Genomic DNA, 16,265 nt, shown 5'->3' with positions numbered 1-16,265 from the left:
ACTCTGAAAATACATGCAATTTCCTGTCCCAGCGAAGCCGCTCATATTATATGCAGTTTGTTTCGTGTGCCTACGCTTAAAACGAGCGCAAAATGTCAATTATTACTGGCTACAATATTATTTGCCTGTGTGTGTGTGTGTGTGTGCGCGCGCGCCATAAAATAATTTTTTTTCAGACGTTTTTCGCAATTTTAAACATTCAGCGGCTTTCACTGTATTCTCCTACAAAATACACATCTATCATTACGGAATCGATGAACATCACTGACATGAAACTAATAAACAGATCCTGGCTCGCTCTGCTTAAAGACGAACCTGAGTGGTGTGTGTGTGGGTTTTTTATTTAAAATAGATATCAGTAGATGTAGGCGGTATAAAGCTAACCTGTAAATTTCAGCCTCCGAAACCCATCTGTTAATTAATTACCACTACGATTCGCACCTGCGATCAACAAGCGCTGATAACAGTGTACTACGTCACGCTAACAGTGTACTACGTCACGCTAGTGCACCATTCACAAGATTGCCAGCAGTCAACACCAATCAGAGAGAGTGAGCGACAGTTGGTATTATTTGGACGCTGGCGGCATTTCTTGTGGTTCTGAAAAACTGTTTGTTTAGCACGAGAAATGCAGACTTTCAATGTCCAAATAATCCGAACTGTCGCTGGGATTGGTGTTGAGGGTTGACAATGTTGTGAAGGGTGTACCGTTAGCGTGACGTAGTACACTGTTAGCGTGACGTAGTACACTGTTAGCGGCGCTCGTTGATCGCAGGTACGAATCACATACTTTGCTACTGGATAATTAACGGGTGGGTTTTGGAAGCTGATATTTACAGGTTGATTCACATCAACTCTACTAACGATATCTGCAAAAACCGCAAACCATGCAGGTTGGTCTTTAAAATCCGGCTATAGTTTCATTCTGGGACTCAACACGATTTACTTTTTTCAATAGATGGGATCCCCGTATTTTTTTTTTTTAACTCTCAGTGTTTCATTTTTGATGTTGTTCGATTTTAAAACTGAAGGCAAGTATTAATCTGTTTAAGTTCTACAGTGATTTATATTCCATTACGTGGGGCAACATGGCTGCGTGGTGGTTTCAGCACGTTCTATTTGCACTGCGTACAGGTTCTGTCCACAACTTTTAGTGACCAGCATCGACTGCTCGGTTGAAGAACATTTCAAGGGGACAGAAAAAATAAATTAAATATACTTGACTCCATATCAAGTGGAAGAGGGAATTTTCTGCCCTCTGCCCAGTTTTCTGAAAAAATGAAGACTTCTGTTTCCACACTGTACACTTAGGATACCATAAGACGGAAGACAAGGAATAAGGGAGTATTGATGCAATAGAACGGCACACACAGAGGATGTAAACGAGTATTGATACAACGGAGTGCCCGACACGGAGGTTATACGTGAAAAATTATTCATCAACGTGGCCCTCGAATATGGTACAAAGGTGCAGACGGGTGCATCAAAGCGGTGGACACACCGAGTACTCGATATCTTGAGGTACGGGTTGGGATGGGACAGAATCGAGAAAAAGAGTCGAAGCGAAAGAGACTCCATACTGAGAGAAGATGGATTCTGTCTGCGGTGTCCTCAAAGCAAGACACGATGGCGAAGTTAGATAATATTGATCTTACCTCAGTTCTTTCGTCCTTAAGAAAAGGTCAAAGGTGGTGTTTTTTAAAGACACGTTGTAGCATAATAACCTTTTTTTCTAACTAAAAGCAGAACGATAAGACTTGTCTTCGAGGAGGAAGGACGAATGAAAAATTAAAGGTTCGAAAAGAATAAACGGATAAATCCATAGATGCTTGTCTATGTGCAAACAAGCAAAATATAAAATAACGGACATTGAATAATATGGGATACAAAATGTCCACAACGTAGTAAGAGCGCTAGGATGTATGTTTCCCAAAATGCTACTGGCAAAAGCTAATTAAATTCCAAAAGAATTACATACCTTGACCAACATACCGCTCACTGCCTCAGTCATGTGACTCAGTTCTCAATACTTTTGTGTGCTGTGGTTTTTTTTGGGTTTTTTTTTTTTTTAAGATGTATGTCCTTTACATACAGCTACAGTATCACTATTCTGTAGTCTATTAATTTAAATTGCACATCACAGTTATCACCACTGTTGAAGCACACACATACACTCTCTTTCTCTTTCTTTCTCGCCGTCATAAATTGAAAGTTCTCAAGTTCCTTTCAGTTCATAGAAACTGTGTCACAGGATCGCTGATGTTCAATTTCTTTTCCGATAGAAAAAAGGTGAATGATGCTCGTGCACAGAAACCATAACTCTGAACTTTAGTGTCAGTACAACTACCGCTGCACAAATGAGTTTGAACCTGCGGCGGTGAAGAGCGACGGTGTGCTGTAGAGCGGAATAAAGTCCCGAGAGTGCCAAGAGTTGTTGGTCTTGGTGGAACTCTCCTGTCGGACGAGTCGCGCCTCCTGCTGAGTGACGGCGCGTGCGCAGTTCCCGCTGCACGTGCCGGAGGCGAGCTGCAGCGCGCACGCTTCAGTTTCCAGCACAGGCGCGCTAACAGTAGGTTCGTCCTGTGTTTCTGTGACTATTCCAGGCTCTTTACGATGTATCGCAGCTACATGGCCGTTTATACACATGTGTCGTTCACTTGATGGGAGGAAAGTACAATTAACGAACCTCCCCATACACACACACTCTCAACCTACAACTCATGCAGAACAGTCCGTCATCATTATTTACATTTGAGTTTTGTGAAGACATCGGATGTATGATCAGGAGAGACTGAAGCATTATCTCAGGCTTTAAGTTACAAAAAAGAAGTGAAATAATATTATTAGGTTTAGTGATATTTGGTGTTATTACTACTAACGACATTGTGATAATACATTAAATTATATATAAAGATATCCTTCAGTTTATTATTCCATATTTTATTTGGCAGCTAAACCAAATATCTAGCCAGATAATTATCCTTCTTATTGTGGTGTGTGCTTGGTACTTCACAGTGGTAGAAAAGGGTGAAGACAGTCACTCAGGTACAATGTCCTTTCTATGGACTAAGTCAATACCAATGTATCAAATATAGTCATCAACAACTGTAAATGAACCAAGCGTCTTCGTCTCACTTGAATGAAAAATAAAACAACGAAGATGATGAGTGAGAAAAGTCGATAAGCCACTGCTACTGGTAAGTACTAACTAGGTTTTGCCCAGGTTGACTTGCTTTTGCCACTACCCCTTCCAGCTTCCATTTTAGTTTCTACTTTCGATATATATATATGTTTATATATTGCTCCATTTATGTCAATTTTTTATGCATTGCATCCTTGTAGCGCAATAGCGAAGCACCTGTCGTTTTGATGTCACTTTCGTAAATTATACATAATTATCAATCGCAATCCGTCCCCTTTCCTGCCCGAAACATCTCCTCCTGTTTTTGTTTGTTTGTTTTTTTTTCAAAAATTGAGATTGAGACTGCTGGCCTAACTCAAACAATTGAAAGACTATTACGTATTGATACTAACCGGACACCTAGTGCTGAGACTACTGGCCTAACTAAAAGTTGAGACTGAACTATTGAAAAAAACCAACAAAAACAACCCAACAACAAAAAACAAAATAAAAAACACGTCATCCCTCTTGCTAACAAAAGAAGAAAGAGAAAAAAAAAAGAGCTTTGGATAAATATAAACGTCTGCACGATGGAGAATGAAGGAAGTGCAGGTAGCGTGACATTTACGGCGAGAAAAAAAGTCCAGCGCAAAGAAATCTGTTATTGACCCTGAAGGTTACGTCATTAGAATAAAACCCGGAATAACCGAGACTGGCTGGCACGGTGCTGATAGTCTGTAGACTGTTAGCCTTTTATGTACTGCGTCTGGGAAATGTCAGTATACACGGATCCAAACTGACACTGTTTAAACAAAGAGAATGCTGAGACGGTGGTTACAACGATGATAACAGAAAGACATTGATGAAGATAACGAAATTCACATTTATTTCTTGTGAAATGTAGACCTATTTATTAGCCACATTTTTTCGTTTTTCTTTTCTTTCTTCTTGTACGTAAACGTCTATCGACATTTCCTCTGCCTTTCACTGCCAGTAGTTATTTTTTTTTTTTTTGGGGGGTGGGGGGCTGTTCACTCGTCGACAGCAAAAATCGTTTACAATTTAAAAATAAAAACCCTTTTCATGGACAACGCCATATCGTTTGGTCTTGCTCAACATCACGATATTTTTTGTAATATTTTGAATGAATTTTAAAACAGCTGTATCGAGAAAGACTCCTAGGATGATTATTGAATGTATGGACTCGTCTTAAGTGAATAAAACTGTCAGAGTGATGGGCAAATTGAATTAAGGATGGACACTGAAGAAAAAGAAGAATATTGAAGAACCGGACTGCTTAAAATATGCATCTGAGGAGAAAAGATTCACACAAAAGTAAAGGTTATCGATACCCGTTACAGGTCACCCCTACTTTTTGTCTGTTTGCTGTTCACAACACTGCCTCTGGGGTACCTAAAACTGTACTGAACATAACGAAAGCCTGACAGCTGACGAAGGGCTCATCATATTAGATTTCTGTCCAGATAGACATTTGCAACACAATGTGCACGCACGACCGATGTCACGATTTCAGCTTTCTTTTGAGACGACCTTCCGAACACACTGCACACGTGCAGAGGAAGGAGAACGTGTCATCGTTTTAAACGACACAAAATGAGTTTCAGGAAATTACAAACCATTATAACATAAGCTATAATAACAATAAATGGTAAAGTTCGACCCAAGCTATTTTGGATAAAGACGGTTGGAACAATTCGTTCCCAAACATTTCATTCGACTTCCTGGTATAGTCGATGCCTGGCTTTACCGCTCTGTGGGGATGTCACACAAGTCGCATGTCTGTACAAGGCAAGGCTTGCCGTGTTTACATGGATGAACCAGACTTAAGCCATTTACGTCAAAATGGCTGATAGAACGTGACTATAGGGAGATGGGGAAGGGGGCAAGATCCTATTATATCTTCTCATCCGGAGTTCGTGAATCTCAAACTGAACTTGCTACTGAAAATTAGCACGCAAGAAAGGATTTTTCGAGCAGAAAAAAAAAAAAGAAAAAGAAAATCCAGTCTGTTACATCTCTGGTCTTTTCCCGGATCGATATTCGATGCCATTTTGTCACTAATGTCTGCTGACTGCGATCATTTTTTTATGTCGATGTGTTGTACACGCGATGTACAGTCGGGACAATAGGATCATGTTATGAAAATAAAATCAGCCAGAGATGTTGCACATTAGAGTTTTCTGTTTAGCTGCGTAGACAGTGATTAAGCGATGAAACTAGCTGGTGCGGTTCTCGGCTAGGCTCCGATGCATGCAGGAAAACATTTTCATACATCGTGGAGCCATTTCTTCCATACAATTTAGCAATTACACCAAAAAAAAAAAAACACCCCAAAAAAAACAAAAAAAAAAAAAAACAACTATGTAAAATCACAACAGATACTTTAGGAAACACTGTAAGTCCAAAAATACATTTACTGACGGGTTACAAGCCTTGGGGCGACAACACGCAGTTTCAGTCGCTGGCGGTGTTAATCCGTAAAGACGATGTACTACACCGGCTGCATGACTGATTTTTAGTCTGAGACTGGCCAGAAGCAAGCAGCTATATCGACATTCAGCTCCAAACGAAGAAGTCATCGTTGCAATGATTTCCTCTTTTGAGTCCGTTCGAACCACCTAGTCTACATAACCATCTTGATGATACAGCGGGGCATACAGTGACGTGAATGTTTGTTCGAAATACACACACACTCTTTCACTAATAGTCCAAGGTTGTGGGTTTTCACAGCTTTAATACACTATCCAGCCCAATGAGCGCTTTGACATTTGGGTACATGCTGCAGACCTAGTATTTACGAAACATATTTACCCAGCCTGTTACTCTATCTCAGCTGAGTAAATCGGCTATCCGCAGAAAACCCATATTTATGGCCTTGCGTTGACCAATCCAAATCTCCTTCTCAATGGTAATTTGTCGATTCAGACTAAAGAAACTTTTTAAAGAAAGATTTGTGTGTGTGTGTGTAATGAATACTTGAAACTCTGAAATAGCACTGTTTTAAAAATCCTGAACAAATTTACAGCCCTTTTAACTTCATCTTCTCGGTGTCTCATGAATCCGGAAATGTTTTGTCTGTCGGCTTAACGTTATCCATTGGATCCCCAAATTATGGCAATGTTACCTGAGTAAATTGCCCTTAAACACAAGCCCTGACCGAATAGAGTATCACCCAAGACAGAAGACTGTCGATAAGTGAGATTTAGTTTGAAATCGTTACTTGCGCCACACAGCAAGCACTTTCTTAAAACATTACAGAGTAGTTGACGACACTGAGATTAAAAATCATGTCGTCGTTTAACATTCGGCCCATGTACAGTGTAAAAGCGATTTTACAACGAAACGAAAGTTCAGTTGTCACTAGTAACAACAAATACACTCACATTCAACCATGCGCACAACCTATGGATTATGCCGTCTGAACAGTTAACTTTTTTTTGGTGTAAAGGACACTCTTGTCATACCAAACAATGCCAGTCCCACTTTTGACCACCAGATTTCCAAGCATCACTCTCCTGTCAGTATCTACGTCACTAATATTCCTTAGTTTGATGTTAGCTGGCCCGCTGCGCCTCTTGCTCTGCCCTTGTTTGTTCTCGAATGCGTTCCCTTGTCTTCATGACAGCCGCCCGATTTTTTGTCACTGAATTCTTGGCAAGTACAAACGATGTGATGCCAATAGCAACGACAACAGTCCTGAAACGAAACAACCATATATTAGGGACTATTTGTGACCCATAAGAACTTTGTTTTTAAACTTCGTGATGGTAGGATATTCCGCCAAGCGTTTCGCTCTGCTCTGCTAAGTAAAACCAGAATAGCTACTTCTTCCTTCTCCAAAGCAAGAAAAACACAAAAGCTTAATATTCTTATTCGGTGTTCTATAGGAATATCTTTAACTAAACAAGAATCCGTCCAATAAATTCAGTAACCTAGCGTATTAAGAACGGCTCCTGCAATTCTCAAATAAATTAGCCTCTTTCATGTCTACTCGTTTAAGCGTGTTCTTTATTTTTAATAATAATAGCAATAACAACAACTCCTCCTTCTGAAGAGGGAGATCATGGCGTTTAAACCCCCCCCCTTCTGTCTATCCGATCAGCCCATACACTCAGACGTGCACACTAAAAAAAGTAAAATCACACTAGGACATTTTCTGTACAAATCTACCAACGAGGTATATCACAGGTCACCGGGTTATTCGACTATTTGCTTATTCGATCACTGTACGATTTTACCACTATGGTCGATACGATTGTAGTCATGAATCCATTCAACCGTTAAAAACAGGTCTGGTGCAGTTTCTTATATCACGTTTTACGCTTTAAAAATACATTGGTTTGCGTGCAACTTCAGGTAGTTGTTACTTTAAAGTTTATTTAAAGCTTGGAAGTTATTCTATCGTTAATGCCTAATCGATTGATTGATCCAAACAGTTCGCACTTTAAATAACATTGTATACATTATATAAAGTCCTTTTTAAACCAGAAGAGTAACAAAACGCAGCAAAAGCACATGTAAACACGAAGGCCCAACACTTTTATCCACGAATAAATACACGTTCATGCTTTTATCCAAATCGAAGCACGATCACAAAACAAAATCAAGAAGAGCCGATAACCTCAGCCTGTTAGGAGAAGGGACAGAACTCTCGACACCAACCTTACCTTTACTTCAAATTTCCCAACTATCCACAAAATCAGGAATATTGTGGATATTGGTACTACTGTCCAACCAGGGATTCTACTACACATAGCGTACAAAATAACTCTCACTCGATGCTGATATGGAGCAGTCCTATTTAAACCCATGCAATGAGTGTTAGATTCTACAATCCCCACCACAACGGGTACTACAGCGGTAGTACATGTTGCAGTAGGTGCCAGCTATATCGCTACTTATCTCACCATCCCATATATATCTTTGGAACTTTTCCAAGTTTCATGTTGTGATTTCCAGGTGACAGTCCACTTCGATGCAGTGCTACTCCTCTTCCTTCAAGGACACACACACTGTGGAGTTCTTTTGCGATAAAAATCACTTGACGTCACCGGATGTCGCGCGTGGAGCTGAACTACAAACAAGTTCCAGTGGGTCGAATGGTAGCAGCATCGTTTCTGTGATGTAGCGAACGTGACTGTTTCCATCACTAGCATTAGAAACTTAAAATAATTTTTTAATTTATTTAAAATAAATCTCTCTTAGACTTATCAGTCTGTTAAATCAAGATGGATCCTAACCAGAATGATGAATACTTGGACGCAGACGAAAACGAAGATGATTTGCTAGATGAAAGAAATATCGTAAGGGTTATCGACCTGCCAGACGAAGGCATCATAGGTAAAATAGCTATTTCAGCTTTTGAATATTTTTTTGGACTATAAATACTTAAGAAAAATTAGGTGTTCGTGATGAGTTATGATAGTAAGTGGGTCTATATGTTGATTATCTGTGTCAGTGTGTGATGAGTATTCAATTGTCTAGTTAGTGCTGGTCTGTCTGAGAGTAATTAATTAAAAGCCGTCATATTTTTTATATTTTAGAAACGGAAATTATTGGATGGATAGGACAGAAAACCGGAATATTGAGTGGTGAAAGAGCCGAGTAACGATCTCGAATAACTCTCATTGGCTTAAAATATCAATGAAGCTTAATAAATCAATTCTTTATTAACTTTAGGGTTAATAAACAAGAAGATGCTTTTTTCCCCTATTCATCCTTCGCCCTTTACAGGCTTTACATGGCTTCTAAATGTGTTTGAAGGCTGTTAGAATTCATCATGGACAGCATTAGTAGAAGTCATTGTACACACACTGTTAAAGTTCGAAATGCAATGATTCAGGTATGAGTGTGAGGGATATTGTGAAAATGAGCAGCACCTGCTGCAAATTCAGATGATTCATCCCAACTACCCCCCCCCCCCAACCCATGTCTCTTCACCTTGCAGACTCTGATGAACAAGACATGGAGATGGGAGGAGAGGAAGAAGAGGGGGCTGAAGGAGGCGATCAGACTCCTGTAGAAGACATGGCAGCTGTTGTGTTCAGAGCTCATACAGGTCAGAATATAAATGTTTTGAATCCTTCAAAAACATACTGTGTGATGAGCGGGTGGGATATGTACATGTGACTGATGAAGCACATGTAATGCATCCAGATAAGTACAGCTACTGTTTAAGATTAGAAGTTTGCTTTAATGTGCATATACAAACAATACTTTTATTATTCTTTTAGCAAATAGAATTCTTCTTCCTATTCACCCTTAGTGGAGCATAGGGCCGCAACCACACCCCGCCATCGGATCCGGTTCTTGGCGTCCCTTTCCAGTTGGGACCATGTCATGCCAGCTGCCTCCGCCTCACTGTGGACTGATCTCCTCTATGTCTGTCTGGGTCTCCCAACCCTGTGAGGCACATTAGCGTAATCCCGCGCCAATTGCTGCATGGTGTCAGCTTGCCTTTTTAGGGGTAGCTTTACTAGATAGCCAAGCTTCCAGTCTTCTGGGACTTGCTCCTGTTCCCAAATTTTCTGCAGCAGGGGACGTAGCATCTCCGCTGTGGCTGTGGGGTCTGCCTTGAGTGCCTCTGCAGGAATGCCATCTGGGCCTGCCGCCTTGCCAGTATTCAAAGACTTTATGGCCTTGATGATTTCTGCCTTGGTTGGTGGGTTGGTAATCACTTGGAGCTGCTTGGCCGCTGGGCAATGTTCAAAGTGGTTTTTGGTGGTTCAGTATTTCTTCCAAAATGTTCCACCCAGCAAGATCTTTGTCTTGCATCCCCAGTAATGACGCTGCCAATAGAATGAATGATTTTTATTTTTAATGTTTACATTTTTGCAGAACTATGAGAATCTCTTAAATTAAATTAGATTAGCGAGTAACAGCATATTTATCATTGTCCAGAATAACAACTTTTGTCACTGAGTTATTTTGATGTCTTATTATGGTGTTCCTGGAGATAATATTTTGGGTATTTTTGTGTTTAGAAAAGCCACACCCAGCAGAGGAACCACCAGAGGTGTATGCAGTACACGTTGACCCTACGCACAGTGGTAGAGTGGTGACTGGAGGTCGAGATGATGCAGCATATGTGTGGAATATCACAACAGGACAGGTTATATTTGAATGTACAGGTAATTTCACTGCTTTGGAATTTTTTTTTTAATGAAATCAGCCATTAGCTCAATTCTGATGCCACTTAAAAAAACAAAACAAAACAAAGCCCCAAAATGACAAGGTATGTAACTCTACAGAGAGTTTATTCTCCTTTTGGAAGATAGTCTTAAATAAGAATCTTTCAAAATAAGTGGAAGTCCAGCTGTTGGTCAGCATCAAGCAAATCTGAAGGCATTGTTGAAGTTTCTCTTTTAGTTTGTGAGGACAGAATTAAACAATTTAAAAAGGATGGTGGGGGGTTTGTGTGTGTGTTTTCGAAGTATTCTCAAAAGAAATAACACATATGTTGTATTTGTGCTGAGCTGGTTATATTTAATGTAATATGATAACATCCATCAATTATTTATGTCTTTTTAAAATCTATGCTACAACAGAATTTGGAATATCAGTATTGAATTGAGCCTGCATTCAGTGATTTCTTTGGTTTTGTTTTGGTTCTGCTTTACAGGCCACAAGAATTCAGTAAGCTGTGTAGGATTCAGCCATGATGGATTGTATGTAGCCTCTGCAGATCTTGATGGACTAATCAGAGTGTGGCATTGTGAGAAGAAGGAACTGGCATGGTCATTTGACTGCGGCTCCGACATTATGGTACACTTTTACACTGCTGTAAATGCTTTCCGTTTTTATGTATGCTGTGATTGAATTTGTTTGGACAGTTTTTAGTTCTGCATTCAATATATTGTAACATTTTCCTACGTACTAAAATCCATTTTTGTCTGCTGTAATTCATTTTAAATTGACTTTTGATTTTCTCTAGGTGTCTGTCATTGAAAGGAATGTTAATTATGGGACCTTGTATTTCAAACAGTGTAGATCATCTGTATGTATATTTGGTATATTCATTTATTTCCTTGATAGGTACTGGCAGATTAATTTAGATATCAACTTTTCACTTGAATGTCATAGGTTTACTGAAAGCATTTTATCATGGATTTTATGGTCTCCAAATTTTTCTGTCTTCATTTGTCAGTGGTTACAGTGGCACCATTCTGCTCATGTTCTGCTGGTCGGAACCAGCGATGGAGACATGTGGATGTGGAAAATCCCAGGAGGAGAGTGCAAAACATTTCAGTCACATGGTACACAGTCACTCTGTGGCAAAGTCCTTCCTGATGGTAAGTCTCTAATTATCTTTGCAAAAGTGCTCAACATCAAAGGCATAAAAGTTGATGTTTGTGCAGTGAGTAGTCATTTGTTAAACATCTATTAATAAAGATTAAATGGTTATCATTCATGTCCCCAAAATTCTTTTTTTATTAGTGTACAAGTGGTTATTAATGACTATTGTTAATGTGATAGATGTCTGTACTCTAATAAGCTGTAACAGCCACTAATTTGATGCAGGCAAGACGGCTTGTGTGGGATATGCAGATGGTGTTGTCAAACTGTGGGATTTGAAAGAAAATAAGGCACAGTTTACCTGGCGCCACTTTACTCCTGCAGGTAACTATCTCTGAATCTCTCTCTCATTCTGTGGTTTGTAAATAATGAACATGCACCAAAACATGCCATTGCTCCACAACAGTTGACATCGGAGTTGTAAGAAATAGACATATTTTGAAAGTGTTTTATTAGTGTACTATTTCAAAGCCATTTTATTGAAAGCTTTAAAGCCAGCTGAATGCAAGTAGTGTGTATGAGGTGTATATCAGTGCGAGGCAATTTTTAGAGAGTAACTACCATCATCCATAGCAGTCAGTGGAGGAAGGGAAGAGGACGAAGATGAAGAGGAAGAAAAGGCAGCCATCTTGAGCATAGATTGTAGTCCAGACAACAGTCTGGTGATATCAGGTTGTGCTGATGCAACAGCAAAAATCTTCAACTCAGTTTCTGGCATGGTGAATAAAATATTTTTTTCTTTTAGAACAGTAGTTGGTCTTTGCCCATCCTATGGATAACGTTGTCTATAAATGTCTTGTTTCTACGTAGAGCATGCTTTCTTAAACTTTACAACTGAAGAATCTCTGACTTGCAGGGCAGAAGTAGAGTCTAATCACTGGGTCTCTGGGACCTCTTTTTATTTTTCCTGCCATAATGTTAATGATGCAGTTGTGCATGCTCTGCTGTTAACTATGCTCAGTATATGGTGACTGGGATTTATGCATGCAGCTAGTATCCTCATGGAACTGCGCCGTCAACAGGGACCAGGATAATGCAGTAGAAGCTGTGGGCTTTTCACCAGTGTAAGTAATCTGTAGAATATTGTGCACATATGGTTTGTGTGTGTGAGAGAGAGAGAGAGGGTGCGGGGCAGTTGTTGTGATACTGCCTTAGGTTTTTTCTTCTTCTTAATTGTCACACATTTTAGATTGCCGAGTAGGTTAATATTCACTACAGCAAAATGTTTAACTTCACATGTTTTTATAGTTCATTATTAGTTTAAATTAATGACTTTGTTTGAAGATTGAGGATGCATGGTATTTTTCAGGGCAGCATATGCAGCGACTGGCACCAACAGTGGTGCAGTAGAGGTGTGGGATCTGCCTAAGTCATCAGTCAGACACACCCTGCAGCACCCAGTGGGTCCAGTATTCTTTAGTGTATTTTGTGTATATGTAGCCCTAGAGCATATTCTTTCACTAAATTTCACCATAGGAGTATCATTAGTACTACTTTCACACACAGTTGCACTCAAGTTGCACTTGTGTGTAATACCCAATATTCCGTGAAAGGGATGTAACTTAAATTAGCATGTGGTCAGGCAAACAATAATGACAGAATGTCATTCTGAATAATGATATTGTTAGCATGAGAGACAATACCGAACCCTTGATACATGCTAAGGTCATGTTAACAGTCAACTGTGTGAAATCGAGTAATGCTAAAGTAAACTTATTGGTAAAGGTGACAGACTAAAAGTTTCATATGAAAAGCTTGAATGTTTGACCAACAGTGCTTAATATCTGCCATAGCTACACAAATGTGTCTGACAGACGACATGGCAGAGAAATTTAGATATAATGAAAAATGACAATGAATGGAGACTGATTTTCTTTTGTGGGCTTCCTGTGGGCAGGCTGGCGTGTGCAGATTACAGTGGTCTTCCAGCTCTTATCTTTTATACACTGCGTGTCTTGATGGCATTATGCGTGCATGGGATACACGTAGTGGCAGCTGCAAGGCTGTATGGACTGGGCATTAAAAAATTCAAGTCTCCTAGATTTCAGTCTTTCCAGGTAGGTTGGGAAAGTGTTGGTGAGGTAGCAAAACATTCTTAGATCTCATTCTTTATTCACCAACTTGGCCACTTTATTACGTTATTACTTGATTACATAAACCATCAAGAATTTAGGAATAAGCTATTTTTGAATTACAGCAGTAATATTTTTAACTTTTGCTATACAAGTTTCACCTTGCAGATATGAACATTTTCACAGCTACAGAATGGCGTTGATTTTGTCAGTGTTGAACGAGTTAAAGTGTTCTAGTATCATGTAACAAGTTGATAGATCTACTTAGTTTGAAGGGCCTTTGAGTGAGAGCACTGGCAAACTTGCAGCTTATCTTGCTGCAGTATCCCAGGTTATTCAAAATTTAGAGGTGGTAAAATAATCTGTGCAAGATGAAGTTTAAAAAGGGGGAAGTTTTGTGTGGGTGGATGTTGAGATATGTCTAGCATCACGAATTAACAGAAACGATCAGCTTGCTTCCCTATTTTAATTACAGAGATGAAAGCTGTCTGGTTTCTGCATCAGAAGATGGAACAGCTCGTGTTTTTCGCTTGCAGTCTTAAAGGAACTGTTGCATCCACTATTTGCACTGTATTTTTTACAGCTTCTTGTGATACTCTTTAGAACAGAAATTTCTAATGGAAATGTTCTACTACTTTTAAATGTTGAAAAGGATGCACTGTTGACATCAATAAAACAGTGTGAAAATATTATGCTTTCATGCTATTTACTTTTTTGCAGATAGTGAGTTTCATTGAATCTTGAACTATTTTTGTCATCCAATAACCTTGGATCATTGTTTTGTTGTTGTTTATACCTTGTTGCTCCTCGAGGACCCAGCAGACCCGGTTTTGGCCAGCCTGCCTCAGTTGAGCCCATGTGGTTCCGATGTCCTTTTAATAGCCTCGCTCTCTACTATTCTTGGAAAAGTCTGCTTTGGTCTCCCAACTCTCCTCTTCGCCCAAGGATTCCATTCAAGAGCCTGCCTGGCAATTGTGTCAGCTGGTTTGTGCAGGGTGTGTCCTATTCAGTCCCATTTGTCCTTTTTGATGTCTTGGCTAGTGGCATTCTGGTTGGTTCTTTTCCACAGGCTACTGTTGGAGATCTTTTCGGGTCATTTCATTCCCAGAATATGGCGTTGGTAAAGGTCTGCAGCTTGTCTGATGGTGTTTGTCACTCTCCAGGTTTCACATTGGTGTTAAAGATGCAGGTCTTACTGTGAAAAGATAATGCTTGGGATGGGGCTTATGCTGTTGAAAGCATGCCTGGCATTGTTGATATGGCTTTTGATGTCATCATCTGCTCCACCGTCCTTGTTGACACTGTTTCCCAGATACGTGAAGCGGTCTTCTTCCAGGATGTTCTCTCCTTGAAGTTTGATTGGGAGTTCCTGCTTGTTGTTGATTCTCATCACTCTCAAGCCAGTCTTCTCTGCTTCCTCTGATAGCTTATTCTATTTGGTTTGCGCATGTCACTGCTGATGAGATAGGAATTGGATTATTACTAATTTTTTAATATTAATAAAAAACTGCATATGTGAACATGAAGCCAACAAGACTTGCACAGAAAATCATTGAAAATATGTTTTTCAACAGATAGGATAGGATATGCACAGCACTATTTTTTTAAACATCTAGTAGGACACATTTATTTTTTCAATAGTGTAAAGCAGGGATGCTCAACCTACGGCCTGCGGGCCATATCCGGCCCGCGACGCGGTGCCATCCGGCCCGCGAAACTTCTGCCCACAGTGCAGGAAATCGGCATGTTAGTAATAATAATAATATAAAAAAAAAAACCCGAAAAAGGGGAAGAAGAAGTATTTATCCCCACGTAGGGGCGTTTCCCAATCTTTTTTTCGATGGACGAACATTTCGATTCAGTGCTCCGACTTGGTGTCTCTACGATGAGGCCGGACATTCAGAAGTTGGTTTCGGAAAAACAACTTCAAATATCCCACTAATTACTACATAATAGTAAGTACAACTTGTTTCTAATAAAAAAATGGTATCTGCTCTATTTTTTTTCTTTTTTGTATTTTTGCGGTGAAGTGGCCCGCGACACGGCTGTCCCAAATGGATATGGCCCGTGACACGGCTGTCCGAAATAGATATGGCCCGCAGGCCGAAAAAGGTTGGGCATCACTGGTGTAAAGCATGGCAAACAGAAGGCTGGGTGACTAATGTGAAGGAGTGGACAGGCTACTCACTGAGGGACCTTCTCCAACATGTTCACCTGTTCTGCACTCCATCAGAACTCCCCTACAACTAGTGCACAAAATTATGCCTCGACACCACTTTTAGAATGAACTGAAAGCAGAGCACAAGATACTATTTCCCCAAATCTGGCTGACTACATCCTTCTGTTCTTGAGATACATGACTACAGACATCACACCAAGATGTCAGGATAGATGCATTTATGATGTGAGGGCTTCCGCCAAAGGGACAGCTGAGAACATGTTGACGTCATGTCATGACTGTACACAGTGTTTGTAGATGTATTTCTCAGAACATTTACCCAGATTTAGGAAAATAGTATCTGCATAAACTTTTGGTTGTCCCCTTTTTGGCTGTTATGAAGCGAAGCGTTTGAGACCCTTTTCTGGAGGCTAGCTTTATGCAAAGGCAGTGCCTGTCTTCTCTTCATAGCTGCCTTACCTTCCGCAACCCTCTGATGAGTCTGGTACCCATTCCTGATGGCTGGGGCAAATTCTCTGCACCACAGTTTGCACATGCTCTTACCACTCAGCTGTTTTCCCTGAGCTTTACTAATCAT

The 16,265-nt window shown here is 40.0% G+C and overlaps 1 protein-coding gene and 1 long non-coding RNA gene across 2 annotated transcripts; one reads left to right on the top strand and one right to left on the bottom strand.

The window, feature by feature from the left end:
* Positions 1-5,856: 5,856 nt before the first annotated feature.
* Positions 5,857-8,204, bottom strand: LOC112570416. The gene is made up of 2 exons (XR_003100626.1): positions 8,050-8,204; positions 5,857-6,838 (listed from the first exon to the last, which is right to left on the bottom strand). It is a non-coding gene; the product is annotated as an uncharacterized LOC112570416 (long non-coding RNA).
* A 12-nt stretch (positions 8,205-8,216) lies between these two features.
* On the top strand, positions 8,217-14,201 carry LOC112570405 (angio-associated migratory cell protein-like). Its single transcript, XM_025248824.1, has 11 exons — positions 8,217-8,482; positions 9,090-9,200; positions 10,126-10,272; positions 10,764-10,906; positions 11,289-11,433; positions 11,663-11,761; positions 12,011-12,156; positions 12,428-12,501; positions 12,747-12,837; positions 13,335-13,494; positions 13,985-14,201. The coding sequence occupies exons 1-10, from the start codon at positions 8,371-8,373 to the stop codon at positions 13,458-13,460; spliced, it is 1,194 nt and encodes a 397-aa protein (XP_025104609.1). The 5' UTR covers positions 8,217-8,370; the 3' UTR covers positions 13,461-13,494; positions 13,985-14,201.
* The last annotated feature ends 2,064 nt before the right edge of the window (positions 14,202-16,265 follow it).

This window comes from Pomacea canaliculata, linkage group LG1 (assembly GCF_003073045.1).
Source record: "Pomacea canaliculata isolate SZHN2017 linkage group LG1, ASM307304v1, whole genome shotgun sequence".
NCBI classification, from domain to species: Eukaryota; Metazoa; Mollusca; class Gastropoda; order Architaenioglossa; family Ampullariidae; genus Pomacea; species Pomacea canaliculata.
The sequence above is the reverse complement of the archived record's forward strand: the minus strand, read 5'-3'. Positions and strand labels throughout refer to the sequence as shown.